The 15,031-nt window shown below is 42.0% G+C and overlaps 1 protein-coding gene across 8 annotated transcripts in view; it reads left to right on the top strand.

The window, feature by feature from the left end:
- The first annotated feature begins 519 nt into the window (after nucleotides 1-519).
- Nucleotides 520-15,031, top strand: part of ITGA9 (integrin subunit alpha 9) — a 265,797-nt gene continuing 251,285 nt past the window's right edge. For 5 of the 8 annotated variants that reach the window (XM_068201235.1, XM_068201190.1, XM_068201198.1 and 2 more), the window contains exons 1-3: nucleotides 549-738; nucleotides 8,883-9,010; nucleotides 10,237-10,343. In XM_068201235.1, the coding sequence (XP_068057336.1) occupies nucleotides 572-738; nucleotides 8,883-9,010; nucleotides 10,237-10,343 (402 nt within the window). In that variant the 5' untranslated portion in view covers nucleotides 549-571. The other 3 variants (XM_068201244.1, XM_068201217.1, XM_068201208.1) reach the window with 3 other exon arrangements.

Here is a 15,031-nt window from a genome sequence, read left to right as displayed (position 1 = left end):
TTTCATCTATCACTCATGAAGCATTCGTCTCCGCGTGCCAGATTCAAGCAGGGCTGATAGCCTCAAACTAATGGAAGTCAGGACTTATTCCTCCACGTCTTTCTGCCCTCAACTTTGTGATTTCCCTCTTCCCCCTCCAGGCGCGAGAAAGGGAGTAGGTGGAAAAATGAAAGAAAGCCGTAGCTGACAGGCAGTTTCGTGGAAGAAAGTGACACCGAGGAGGGGCTGGGAGGGGCGCGGGACACGCGCGGGTGCCGTGGCGGGAGGAGCCGGGCGGCAGAGGCGAGGCCGCCGCTTTTCGGGGCGGCGGGGTCGGGCGTGGCACGGCACAGCAGGTACCGCCCGGGACCGCCAGGGGGCGCCGGCGCCACGGCCGGCCAAGGCGGAGGGGCGCGCGGTGCCCGCGGGGCGCGGCGGGGCCGGGCCGAGACGCGAGCGCGGGGCGGGCACAAAAGCGCCGCGCCCGCACACACGCCGCCTTGGAGTCGGCGCCGGGGGCAGGGTGGGGTCGGTGGGCCTGAGTTTAGCACTTAGCGGCGCCGGTACGGGCGGCTATCTCGGGACTCGCACGATGCCGGAGGCGCGGCAGCGCGGAGCGCGGGTGCTGTGGACGCTCCTGTGGACGGCTGTGGTGCGCTCCTATAACGTGGATGTGGGTCGTCCCGTGATTTTCCGGGGTCCCAACGGCTCCTTCTTTGGGTACTCGGTGCTGCAGCACTACCATGATAGTACGCGGTGGTGAGTAGCACGGCCCCTGCGTGCCCGGGATCGGCGAGGGCGCGGGAGGCGGCGGGGATGCGGCCCGGGGATCGCTGTCCGGATATCCATCCTTCCTGGCAGCCGCATCTGCCGCAGCAGGGCGGCAGGACCCGAGCCCCCTCGCATGGGCCGCGAAGGGGCGCCTCCGCCCTGGACTGCGGGGTCTCTCCCCGCGCTCGGTTCACCTCTCCGTGTGGGTGCGTTGGAGGCAGAGCTGTGGGCTCCGCGCCCTTTGTGCACGAGGGATTTCCCTAATGTGAGCAGGGGGCTCCGCGCTGGGAGGTGTTTTAACGCGGGGATGTTCTTTCTGGGCTGGCAGCCGGCGCTTGGCATTGCGACCTAATTGTCCTCAAGCGCCAGCCGGCCCGCGGCCGATGTCTCGACGCTGTGCTCGATCCCCCTTCCTAGCGGGAAATATTTAGCAGCTCATCGTCTTGACTACGTACGAAAAAGCGCACGGGGTACGAAAGATGATGGATTTTGCCGTGTTAATGGAAATGTTTCTAATAGCAGTAACCTCCACCGAGAGCAGCACACTCAGTGTCCACGAAGCTAAACTACCCGCACTCTGCCTGGCTAGGGACAAAATTCCTTCGGAGGCTGAAGAAACGCTTCCAAATCGTAGAGGAAATGTCTGTGTAACTTAAAAAAAATAAAAAAGAAGGCGGAAGAAAGAAAGTTTATCTACATCCAAAAATTTGTGAAACTGGCAAGCTTCTTGTTTTCCCATTGGTTGAAAAGAGCATTGGACCATAGTCTGTTTGTTGTCTGGGTTAGAGGCTCTTTGTTAGAATTAAAAGTGATTTCTCATAACTGGACCTAGCTGGTGTCGTCTGGTACCCTTCTAATGTGAGTAGGAGCCACTGCTGCCAGTAAACGTCCACAAAGCATGTCTTTATCTTTTTATACTCATATATTCAGCTGTTGATGTTGGAACTTTGGTGCACTGTGCTTTAAATAAATGTATTCATTCTGGCATACAGTTCTTTAAAAATGAATTTCTTTCACACCCTTTAGTTCACAAGTAGTTCTATGCTCTGCCTTTCTCCATAGCAGCTTTCATGGAGTATTCATTTTTAAGGACTTATAATAAGATTTCATAGAGGAGAAGCACTCTGAGAGAAGAAAATATCTCAGTTTAAAGCAGTGCTTAACTTAGGTCAGGAGTCAATGAAGGGTGCAAAGGCTGAAAGGAACTTCTATTCAACACAAGTTGCTGGGGATTCACAATGGTGTGAATGAAATGCTGATCTACTGCAGTGTGGTGGGAAAAAGTGGTAGAATTTGTTGCTTCTTATGTAGGTATCTGTCATTACGATTGATAATATGAATTATCTTCATATAGCACCTGCTGGTGTGGTATTTTTGGAAGGAAAGGTGGACTAGGGAAGAGTCTTGGAGGTAGCCCCACTTCATTTAGAAACATGCTGGACTTTAAGTGTTGGGCATCTGTCTGAAAGCAGGGATCTGTTAGAAGTCTGATGCTCAAAATGAAAATCCCCAGTTATGAAAATTCCATTTTTTTTCTGAAAATGGAGCTGATTCATGGTGCCTTTGCTGTGTCACCAGAAGAAAAAAAAACCCAGACCAACCAAACATCTAAGATCATTAAATGTTTTTAAATAAAAAAGTTGTTGTGCCTAACACCCAGAAGGGTTAACAGCATCTTAATATTGTAAGCATCAGCAGAGTCAGAAGTCATGAGGGTGGGATTTTCACTGATGGGAATGCTCCTCTTTTCATTGTGAGACCAGGAAGTTTGTTTTCATGGGTACTTCAAAATCCTGTTCCCAACTGCCACTGGGATAACAAGCTGGGAGAAGAGTATTGTTATTATCCCCTCGATTCTAGTGTGCTCTGTGCAGTTGTGCTTGTAATGTGTGTGTGCATCCTAAAGGTCAATAATGAATCTCTTAAAAGTATATGCAGCCTTCTTCCAGTTTTCTGAAGAAGCTCCTCTTAAGAGTCCGGGTTATTGTTTGTGTCAAGTTTTTTTTCTTTCATCTTGTGACTTTTATATACCCAAGGAAGAGCTATTATTTCAGTTTTCTTAGGTCTATGGGGTCTGTACACTGCAATGGGAAGTAGTTATAATAATTTAACTTTAGACAGTGATATTTTGGGCATTGAAGGCTTGCCCAGTGAGTTTAGCACTATGTGAGTCTGCAAAAATGTGATTGATCAAATCTGAGGCTGATAGGGCTCCTGCCCATCTAAAATTATTTAATATTTTAATATGTTCTCAAGACTTTGAAGTTATTCAGGGAACTCTTGCTCTTCATTGCTTGTGGACCTGATACTCACCTAATGTACTTCTGATCATGAGAACTGTCTTGTTTTCCGTAGCCTTGTCTGTGCACTGGTGTGTGTGAACATATTTGTATGTGTATATATATATACAGTCACCAATTCATAATAAGATGGCCACATCTTCCATATTTCAGCTCTTTGTTTTCCAAGACCTCAAAGGCATCTGTCTGTATTGCCTACCTTAGGCCTGTAGGTTTCCAGTAAACTGGTTCTGGGTTTTGATTCGTTCAGACTTCACATGAGCCAAATATTCATGTAGAATGAAAAAAAGGGAGGTGGGATATTTGGTATGAAGTCTTACATCAGATAAATGTGAATAGTCAGGCTGCTGCACACAGGAATTAAAACTGGGAACTGGGTGTTCAGCCGCCACTACAATAGTGGAGCCAGTCAGTGCCTTGGACGTTTTCTGCAATAGTTGATTGCAATGATGGTTCCATTGAGCTGTTTTTGCACATTTTCTTATCTCAAGAAATGTTTCTTAACACAGATGTGCTGAGATTATTGTATTTCTGACAATGTCTGCTTTTCCTTCCTTAGGTGGGTTTTATGGCTGTAAATCTTGACAGTATTACTAGGTTACCCATCATTGCCATTTTCAGCAGGAAACCAAGTGGCTGGTTGCATTTAGAGCAGGGACAAGCTGAAGTGCTTCTGCTCTCTGGATTTAAAATGATGAAACTTGGAGTAAGAACTCAAAAAACAACCAAGAAACGAACCCCAGACAGTTGAAAAAAAAAACCCCACATTTTTTCCCAAATAAAAGGTGGTAATAATTTGAAAACTCTGATTCTTCTTTTTTAAAATGAATAAGATGTTAGTCTCTCCTGCTTTCCCTCCTTATAACCTCTTCTTCCTGACACCCTCAAATCGCTCAGCAAGTCCAGGGTGACCATTTCATCTTGTCTGGCAAAATAATCTGGCCTGAAAAAGTAATGAAGTCAGTTTAGTTGCATGGTGTCCTGCTGTGAGTTTTACAATAAGAAGTGAGCCTGGTTTCTGTGCTGTTGCATCATCCCTTCAGCCCTGCTCTTCACCAGTTTGCACTGCTGCCAAAATAATGAAGGTTGATCTGCATCTTAGGCCACTTGATATGTGTTGTAATGCATGTCATGTAAACTTGTGTGAAATCAGAAGGAAGGCAGTCCAAAAGTTGATGGAATAAACTTCCTAATACAATTTGAAACATTAGAAATCAGGCATTCTTTATCTGCACAGGACACACGGCTGATTTCTCCTTGTTCTGCATATGTTGTGAGACTTTACAACAAGGTATTTATCATAATCATATATATTAATTAAAACGTGTTTCTTATGTAATACATAAACATCGATTTCCTAGAACTATTTTGCATGCATCTGCCTCCTTCTGAAAGTCCTTTTGTGTTTCTGGAGGTTTATTGAGAGGGCTCTCTGGTGGTTGTATGCACTGAATGCTTCAATATTAAAGGTGAACTTTAATAAACGAAAATTTTCCTTGAACTTTTTCTTTGGGCACGTGCTATTTCTTCTTCTTACATAACTTGCCCAAACAAACACTATAGGTCTCTTCGTCTGTTTCTCCACTGGTTCCAGTCACATTTATCATAATGTGTGTATACCTTTATATCCTTTCCTGGTTTTTTTTGACAGCTTAGTCTTTAAGCTCTATTCAGCAACTTCAGGGGAGCTGAAAATTTGTATTCTCTATGTTATTTATCAAAGGTTGAGCCAGTGGAGACTGGGTGTTGTATATATAATCTAAGCAGTGATGCTGTAGATTCTGCCATGGAATTTCGAGGAACCTGAGCTTGCTGTCATTGGTCATGGATCATGCAACCCTCCTGCTTCTTGTTCTGCATGTTTTATACACAGAGTTTTTTTTCAAGCAACTGTGTGGTTTTTGTTTTTTTTTTTTGGAAGTAACAGAGACCTTTTTAAAGAGGAGAAACTCAGCTGGGATATGATGGTAGGGCGCCTTTCTCTGGTATGCTTTTGAAATGAGCTGTGGTATGTGAGGATATTTAAAGATTTTTTTTCCCCTGACACGTAACCTTGCAGTGAGGTAGTGAGGTGAGGTGCCTACAGTCCTCAGTCTTTAAATTGTGATTGTCTAATCACTGCTGATGTGCTGTAGGCCGATGCTTAATGTGCTTGGCATCTTTCCAGCCATTGGTCAGCTCTGCACTTTTGTTCACTGTTCTTTTTATTAAATGCAACACTTAATTTCCAAATCGGTATGTCCTGAGGGTCAATCACCAGGGAAGTGATCATTACTGTCCTTCAGGAAGTAATATTAAGGAGGTGTGAATTTCTTTGTGGCCAAGAAAGCTTCTTGTCATCCAATAAAATCGACTGCTGCAACTCCTTCAATGGCATGGTTTCCAGCCATGCAGCTGCATAGTTTTCTCAATACAGATGAAGATGTTTGTCGTTGGTCATGTGAGTATGAGTGCAAGAAGAGAAAGTTAAGTGGCCTTTCTGCCTTCTGCTTCCTATTGGTTTAAAAACCAATACTTTTTTTCACAGAGCCAGTGGGATGAGGCTGTTGCTTACAGATTTCTCTACACCTCAAGGAAAATGGCTGAAATGGCTCCAAACTCCCCTCCTCCTGTTCATGGTTCTCTTCCTTTCTCCATAGAAAGTAACCTCTTTCTCTTGATGGGGTTTCCACTTCAAGGTATCTTCATGCAGCTACTCACTAATATTCTAGGGGCTTCCCATAGAATAGTATGGTTGCAGTGAGAACTTGCACTCATCAGTAATCTCTGCAGAGAGTATTACACACATGGTAAGCCTTTTCGCAAAAGGCTGGAGAACTGCTGATTCCTGCTTGCTGACTGCCCAAGTAGTCATACCTCAAAAACTAGTCATTTTAAACAAATGCTGGTTAAACTATTTGGAATGTATTGGAAAGTTGTACTTCTTCTAGCTGTGTTTATATCTTGTGTTTATGCCAGGCAAGGCTCCACAGCACTGAAATAAGAGAAGACTATTAGACTCTAAGACTTTGTTTTGAAATGTATTTCTGATTTGATATAGTAGCAGAGAAAAACACTTCCTCTGATTGCAGTGCTGTTTCATAGACATTACAAAAGATTTCAAAGGTGTTTTCAATATGTAGAGGAGATACAAGCAGGTGGGTTTTTTTGCTCCAGGAGTCCCAAAGTATTTAGATGGAAATGAGTTATCTATCCAAGTCTGTTGAAAAGTCTCATGATAGTTAAATGGATAACTTCCTTATAACAGTTAAGGCATTACATACAGAAGCTAGTGAAAGAGTAAACAAGTCTTTTTGTTGACAAAGGAAATATTCCAGTCTTGAACCTTTGAATAAAATTAAAGTAATTATTATATAACAAATACCAACCAAATAGCATGTGAACCAACAGAAAACCTCTGGTTTCCTTGAAGGTAACCATCTTAGGGCATGAGTGAGCATGGATCATGCTAGATGAAGCAGTGGCTCTGCAAAGGTTTCAGCTGCTGAGTTTTAGGTGCAAGAGTGAGAGAATGAGACAAGATCCTAAGATGACATAATGTGTGCTATATGTGAAATATCGTATTTGAATGCATGGACATTTAAGACAATCCAAAATAAATTTTCCATTGGCACACACCACTGGCTGCTTCTTTCTGCTCAGTCCACATGAAGAAACGGCAATGTACGTTTTCTTTTTGAAAGGTATAATTTCTCAAGACAGCAGTGCTATCTGTGCTAATAGTCTACTCAAATTGTTAATTATAAATTCTTCACATTCATCTTTTTAAAGAGAGATGAAAATGCTTTGTAATTTTAGGCTCCATTGTCTCTGTCTTTCATGCTGCAACCCAAGATATCTTGTGCACAAGTTGCTAAATCATATTTATTAAGGTAGAGCAGAACCTGTTTTAAACTGAAGTTCAGTGTGGCCTCTGTTATCTTACTGTTACAACAGGTCACAGAAACATTCAAATTTGCACTTTGAACCTGTAACTCTTTAAGCTAGTAATGTTTATTTTTGTTAGATATCATGAATGTCAGTAAGTGAATGTTATGCATTCATTGCCTGTGTAAAGAAATGACTGGCATTTGATTTTATATCTGCTGCTTGCCTAATGGGATTTTCATTTAGAGCTATTTTTCAAGCTCCTTTGCACTTGCTCCTTAAGTGTGCAGCCTTTGTAGGTTTTATCAATTTAAGTATTTTGGACATTAATTCTCCTCACTTATGAAAGCATGATATATGTTACAGAGTGCAATTCCATCAGAATTCTCTAAATTAAACAGTTTAGCCTATAAAACTTCAGAGAAAATGATCACTTAACACAGGGGTTTCTCATATTTTTGTAAATGTATCAGGTGCCACAGGACAGTTTCATTGCATCCAACATCCAAGGCAGTGTGTCAGGAGTGGAGTTGTGCTCCTGTTGTGTATAGATGAGGCTCTGATGCAGGAGAAGCTCTTTTAGATGACTCCAGTTGGCCCTGGACAAGTGCACACCTTTTGCCTTGGGTCTCCTTGCGTGTACTGGGATGGTAATTATGAGTGGTGATTGGTGTGGAGCTTTAGATCGGAGGATGAGGGAAAAGTTGTTAAGAACAGGGAAAACATCCATTTGAGGTTTGGTGTTGGGCTGTCTATCTGTGAGTGGGAGAGTTGTGTATGCAGACTGACTTTGCACCAACAGCTCTTTAGTGGCTAAACCAAGAGCAGTGTCTCCTTGGTTAGCTGCTGCCTCCCAGGTAGCAGCCTGGGTCTGCACAGGGGACTTCTGGAGACTTAGCCTTTTAGAGATGGTCGCCCTTAGTTCCAACCCTGGGCTTAACTTTAGTGAGGATTTTTTTACATTCAGAAGATCTGTCATGTGTGACAGTACAAGAGAGTAGCAGAATTGTTAGTTAGCTACTTGGTGCTTCCCACTGCCCTCCTTGGAGCTGCTCTCCTCCTGCTTAACCTCCTTCTTCCTCCTTACCTTCCCAGGTTTAGGACCACAACCACTTGAGAAAGATTGTCCTTTTAATGAGGAGACAGTGAAATACTGGTAATTTAATACTTGTGCTTTCCCTGTAATCCTCCTCAAAAAGCATCCCTTAGGGCATGAGAAGATAGAAGCCTGGTTGTTAAAGAGTTTAACTAGATCCTAGCACAAGTGATTAAAAAGTGCTGACCATCTTTCTTTCCACGGTAACCCTATGGTCAGAGCAGGCCATTGGTGCTTCCCAGAAACACTAGATCTCATGTGGGATCCAGGTAAAGTCCAGGTAAAGTCTTCATAGCTTTAAGGATAAATGTTGATAGCAGTGTATTGTGGAAGAGATATGCTTGTATTGTTGGTTTGATTTCTTGCTGTTGTTTATTCAAGATGTAATTATATAAAATATTCTGAGAATGGCGTGCCTCTACTTTCTCAACAAGCTTACCAATCTTGGTCTGCCTGGCAAGACTGCAGCCAGCAGGATGTTCAGATTTTATCCGCTTGTGGGTGTATCAGTTCTGGGTTGGTGTAGCTAAAACTGAGGAAAAACGGATGCAGATGTTGTGGTGCTCCTAATGCTATCCTAAAAGCTTTTGGGAGGTATGTGGTGAGGGTGTGTCACTTTTAAATGTGGTACAATCCTAATGGAAATTTTATTTGTTAAAAATATTTGTGCCTTCACTATGAAGAAGCACAAAGGCTTCACTGCCTTTATTGTGTGTGGTGTTTTCAGTTTGTGAATGTGTCATTGTTTTACAAGGTTGCTGAGAAATGTGTTTTTTTCTAGTGAAGCTCTGGTAATGTGAGCCTTGCTTGTTGATTTTTTTCCTTTCCTCCTGAAATTAATCACTTGTTGCTTTGTTTCTGGTTTCCAGGGTCTTGGTTGGTGCTCCCAAGGCAGAATCTAAATACAGCACCTCTGTTCAGTCCCCAGGAGCAGTGTTTAAATGTCGAGTCCATACCAACCCTGACAGAAGATGCACAGAACTGGATATGGGGAGAGGTGGGTAGTTATGATGTTGGGCAGCAGGAGGCAACGAAAAAAATCCAAACTGCATGGCCAGCAGTCCTTCTTCCAACTTCAAATTTGCCCCAAAATATTGAGAGGCAGCCATCAGCCTTTCCGGATGGATTTTGAGCACTGTTAGCAAAAGTGTTGTATTCTCTTCAGCATTACAAAATAACATCCCACTGGTGCTCTCAGTGACCTTGTTTGCTCTTTCCAGGGAGTAACCAGATAAATGTGGATTTGTCTCTGCTAAACCTAAGCTTCTGTATTTTTTTCACCTGCTTCAGTGTGACTTTTCAGCATGTTGGTGACTGTGTAAGTATTTTGGAGTGCTACTGCCTGCTCCAGGCAGTACTGAAGTCAGAGTGCATGAGATGACCCCATGCAATGCAGTGATGGGCTCATGATATGTGGTGTTATTCGTAATGTGGTGATCTATGAGTTCCCTCAAAATACAGCAAATAATTTCTTGAGTTTACGTTTTATACTAAAGTGGTCTCAGTGAGACTGCTTGTATGCCATTGCATGGGATGAGGGTTGACTTCAGTTACTCTGATGAACTGTCTGAGGCAGGGGAAGATGGAGGCCTAAAGTGAAATTATGATCTAAAACTTCCTGCTGGATAATGATGGTAAAGAATGAAGCATCTTAATGCTTTGGTTTTCTTGGTGACATGTTGCTTTTTATGCCATTATTAAAAAAAGGCATTGTTCATCTTTTTGTACTTACACTGAGTAGAATTTCTATTCATGAAGTTTACATGTGTTAAGACAGTGTTTTGGCTAAGTTGTTTGTTCTCTACCAGATTGTAAGTTGTCATGGATTCATGAGTGCTGCCTGACAGGACTACAGATTTCAGTCTCATTTTTTTTAAGTGCCCCTGATCTCATTTTCAAGATTGCATTCAGGAGGCAATCTGATACCTCTCCCATTGACTTACTGGTTTGATGGTTCATTTAAGTAGAGCTGTGAACATAGTATGATAGCTGCTGGCTACTGGGAGTAGGGTCTGTCCTCAGCTGTTGATGTTTATGGTGCCACTTAAGAGTGAGAACATTGCCCCAGTTAATGCATTCAAGAACTAATAAATAATCAGGATGCTGGGGGAAAGAAAAGCATTGTCAAATGTTTGATGGGCAATCTTTTTTTGTCAGGATTCTTTGCTAGGTATTTAAAATTCATGTCTCCTTGCCTTGCTGCCTTTCCCTTTTTTTCTGTAGGCAATTCTCGGGGCATGCTCTGTGGAAAGACCTGTAAGGAAGACAGAGATGATGAATGGATGGGTGTGAGCCTAGCTAGACAGCCAAAGGCTGGTGGAAGTGTGCTGGTAAGTCCATATTATTCTTTGATCTCGTTAAAAATGTAGCTGCTGCCTGACTAAGCACATCAGGATTGTGTTTGGCAGTGACTGATGGAGTCCAGAGTAAGAGACAGCAGATTCTGCAGTCCCTTTCTTCAAGCAGAAATGAGCCCCCAGCCAGAGGATGTGATTTATAGAGGGAGGATTCCAAGCCATCACACATGACTTGTGTCAGCCAAGGACTTCCTCCTAAATCTGAGGGTTTATATCTTTGAACTGAATAAATACAATTTACCTGGGATTCTACTAATTCGTTCTTTTTGTAGTTTGCCTGTGTTTAGGTAGGAAATATGAAAGCATACATTTTCCTTGAGCATAGGAATTGCGTCTCAAAACTTACAGGGAAAAATGTAAATTGCTCTTTGTGGCCATCTTTTTAATTTATCTATAATAATTTCCTATTGACAAGGTAGAAGAGTTACAAATAGAGATGTCTTAACTGTGTGTGGATTGACTTACTGTTTTCAGTGTGGTTAGTGTGCACATAGACGGGACAAGGAGAGCAGATGTGATCCTTAGAATGTGCAATATTTCTTTGTGAAACTTTTCCTGTGATACTGTAAAGAGTTCTGGGCAAAAACCTTTCTAGAATGCATGGGTATTTTACATTATGATTTTACCTTTATTGCTTGTATAGACATCCATGGTTGAGTTCTGATTGTCTACCTGAGTGTGTCTGCAGAGAAGTTAACAGAAGTAAAAAGAAATTTGCAGCAAAATGTTGTGCATATTATATGTGGCAGGCAAATATCAAGGTTGTATCAGAGTAACCTTGACAGCAGTCTAATTCTAAGCAGCACTGTTTGTGAATAGGAAGCTTTCAGTTGGCCCCATCTTTCGAATGATACAGAGGACTGCCCTTGCATGTAACATCAAACTGTCAAAAAGCTGCTAGTGAGAAAGATTTTGTGCAGTGATTACTGTACCAATCACCTGTAAAAGGCAAGAGGACAAACCTGCTTCCCTCAAAGACTTCTTTTTTTAATATGTGCTTAGAATACCGACGCTTATGGCCCAAATCCTTGTGCACTGACTTCCCCATGGGAGAGGAGGTAGGCTTGATATCTTTCTGTCACAGTATTGTGATATTTTTTCGCCTCGTCTCTCTTGGTATATACCTTGTTAGTGTGATAAGGGGCTACCTTTACTTTTCTTGGATGTTTTAAACATGTTCAGGACTAGAGGAGGAAGGGAGAAAGAGAGGCATAAATAAAATACACTGTAAACATATACAACAGAGGACAAAATTAAGGCATTCATGCTAGTGCAAGCGATTCATATTTTCAGGGTGTATCCTGAGCCGTATGTGCTCAGTTGTGTGTGACAACTGAGGAGTAGCTTGCATTTATCAGGATAACACTACCCTTGAGACACCCTTTTCATTGTCCAGTCATCAGGCTGAAATAGAGAAATTCATCGTAATTAATTTTTAGAAGGTTGTTCATACATGTTTTTAAGCAACTCTTAATTTGTTGTCGAAACGATTACTTTAAGAATAGCGAGTTTGTGTATTTTGTTTCAAAGGGAAACAGGTTGCAGCTGATGCTTAGGGATTATCTCCCTAGAGAGAAGCAGTAATTGAAGGGAATGCTGGTGGGGCAAAAAGTCAAGCAACTGCCAAGCTGGGTGCTGGCTGGCTGAATGGAGGCTACAAGGGTGAAAGACATGGGCAGTCTTGGATTAGGGCTGAGGGGGTAGAAATTTCACTCATAAAGCAGGTTTAAAGTGAAATGTAGGTAAAGTAAAATACACAGCTGGTAGTGTGCTTATTTCAGTGCAGCTTAGGCTGGTAAAATGTCTCCACAAGTGACATTGATTTAAAACAATCCTCATCCAGGCATCTTGACAAGATAATGCTGCCCCTCACCATGTAGACCATGTCCAGATGCTGGAGAATATTTAATTATATAATTCTTATTATTATTTATCACCAAAATCTTAAACTACTAATTATAAGTCTGTGCGCATCTGTGTGTAAACAGAGCCTGAAATGAATGCATACAGATTCCTTTGTGGAAGGAAATTACCTGGATGTTTCAGGTCATTATTGCTTTCTGTTTTGAGAACTTTTTACTGCAAAAGATTTGTGATTTTCCCACAGATGGTTTTCCATACATGTGCTCTTCTAATTTTAAGGATTAGCGTTTCTTTAAAATGTAGCTTTTCTTTGAGGCCCATTTGAAAAACTGATTTTCTGAGAAGATGTGTCTGATTATGTCTTCATAGATGTATTTGCCAATTTTTTTTTTTTTTAATTGCTCGATAACATGAGTATGTTTCTTTAGTTAGGAGTGTGTAGAGTCTATATTGTTAGACATTACAGCTCTATTTACTCTATCCCCTCCAGGAATTCCTTTCAGTCAGAGTGATATCTTTCTGGTCAGTAGCTCTGGGTGGATTGTTTTTTTTTTTTTTTCCATAAACAAGTGTAGTTGACTGTGAAATATTCATGCTCTTGGCATCCTGTGTTAGATTAACTAGTCACACAGTTTAATTGTGGGTTGTATAAAGAAGTTGATGTTTTTGTTTTGTAGCTGCTTAGTGGCCTAATTTTTTTTCTTATCAGCCTTTCCCAGTTGCCGGATAAGAGTACCAGCTACAGTGGCAAGGGGGCAGTAGGGAAGGTGAGGAGCATGCCCAGAGGGCTTTAGTTGGTGTTTGGTAAAAGGTGGATTGTGTTTGAGCCCATATTGTGCCAGGATGTTACTAAACTGGAATTTGGTGTTTGTGTGATTGATTAAATAGTAAAGCATCAAACAGTGAGGATATAAACAAATGTAGGAGTAAGACTGAATGAGACAGTTTCTTGTCCTTGGATATACTATCAGTCAGTCTGCATTAATCTCAGTACTGCAATAATACATCTGAGATTGCCCACTCTTTCCGAACTGAAACAGTAAAATTCCTCCTTTTACTTTTCTTGGGAGAGGAACCAGGGGCGTTGCAGTGTGGCTGGGAGATAAGCTACATCCTTCAGTCTTGCTCTTCCTGAATACCTGCCACTTCTGTCATTGTGTTGCTCTTCCTGTGCAGCTGGTGGCTGCAACAATATGCAAAAGAGCCAAATGTCAGCAGTTCTGAAATGGCCTATTCATTATATTGCAGTACTGCAGTGTTGGCCATCAATAGATATCTCATCTTTCTTTGCTCAGACGCGTTTTATTTTGCTTCAAGGGTTTGCATCATTTCTCCCCTGTTCTGTGGTAGAGCTGGAACCTGTACCCCAGCAGCAGCTACTGAGCACCAAAGTATGCTGATGGTTTCCTTTTTGCGCAGGGACTTACCTATAACTTGCATCTAAAATAGGGTGCATAGGCTGTCAGTTGTTTGCAATTGCCTCAAATTCAGGTGATTCACTTCTGTTCCAAAGACCTCTTCAGACATCTGCTGTTCCTGCCAGAGAAGGAAGCCTTGTAGCCACATCACCTTGCCTTGGAAACGTTGAGTGACAGTGAACTGTAATCAACTCTAAATGCTTTTGAGAAGACATAACAAACAAAATCAGATGTGTTGTGGTAGGGAGACAATTGTGCTGGTTGTCTGGCTGCAGAGAAATGAGTTTTGAGGAGGAAGAGGAGCTGCTGGACTCCTGTCCATTGTAAAAATGTCAAATTCTGTAGCAGTGGCACAGGAAAGTCGGGGGAAGCACTAACTCAGGTAACCAAGGAGAGTTCATCCCTTGAAGGTTTGCAGACTTCAGTCAGTGCTGAACTATCGTGTGCCTGAATCATGATGAAGGTACAGAAAAGTGGTCATTAACCCAAGACTTAACAGATTGGTTTAAGTATGCCCAGAATTGTTAGACTGAGCCCATAGACTCCAATTGATTTTGAACATCTTACCCAGCAGCAGCTTTTTCTCTCCTTATATTGTTTTATATTTCTTGGCCTCTGCACCTCACTCCTGAGCAAAGCCACCTGCTTGTGATGAAATGCTGCTGTTCTCCCTGACTCCATTGTTTGTACTCTTCTGAGAGAGATTAATTAGTAGGTTAATTTATGTGAGTGTCTTGCAATTTCTGAAATATAAAATATCAAGGAATTTATAATACCACAATCCTTTATCTTTCCAAAATTTAAAAAAAATACTCTTGGTCTGTTTCCATTTGAGTTTATATCCAGAGTTGGGATTGACAACACTGTTCTTTAATGGTATGTGTATTTATGGCATTGCCTTTGCAATGGTTGTGAATGTGTATATTTGTGCTCACAGCACAGATCCATCAGGAGAGAAGCTATTACCTGGTTTTGCTGAAAATGAACGTATCACACATTGGTTATCTGTTGCTGTTGAATTTTGAATGAGTAGTGCATGAAGATGGAAATCATAATTGAGCCTCCTCAAAGTGCATACAGGAGTCTCCAAAGCTGCTCTTTATTGTACTTCTCGCATGCATTTGGCTGTGGAGCCAAGTGCCCTCAGAAGGATTCTTTGCATCACAGGTGGCAGCCTGCAGCATGCAGTGCGGTGCAAAAATTTCTGCAGCCCCCAGACCTCCTCACTGTTCCTCTGTGATAGCCATATGTGCTTCTCTTTGAGCACAGGAAATTAGGAAAGCAATAAATATCAAATGTAGCACTGCTAACAGTAGAGCAGGTTTTGCACAACCGATTTTGCTCTTTGAGAGTAGTATTACCTATTTATATCTTTTTGGA

Source organism: Anomalospiza imberbis, chromosome 1 (assembly GCF_031753505.1).
Source record: "Anomalospiza imberbis isolate Cuckoo-Finch-1a 21T00152 chromosome 1, ASM3175350v1, whole genome shotgun sequence".
NCBI classification, from domain to species: domain Eukaryota; kingdom Metazoa; phylum Chordata; class Aves; order Passeriformes; family Viduidae; genus Anomalospiza; species Anomalospiza imberbis.
Note: the sequence above shows the minus strand (reverse complement) of the source record. Positions and strands in the feature narration are given on the sequence as shown.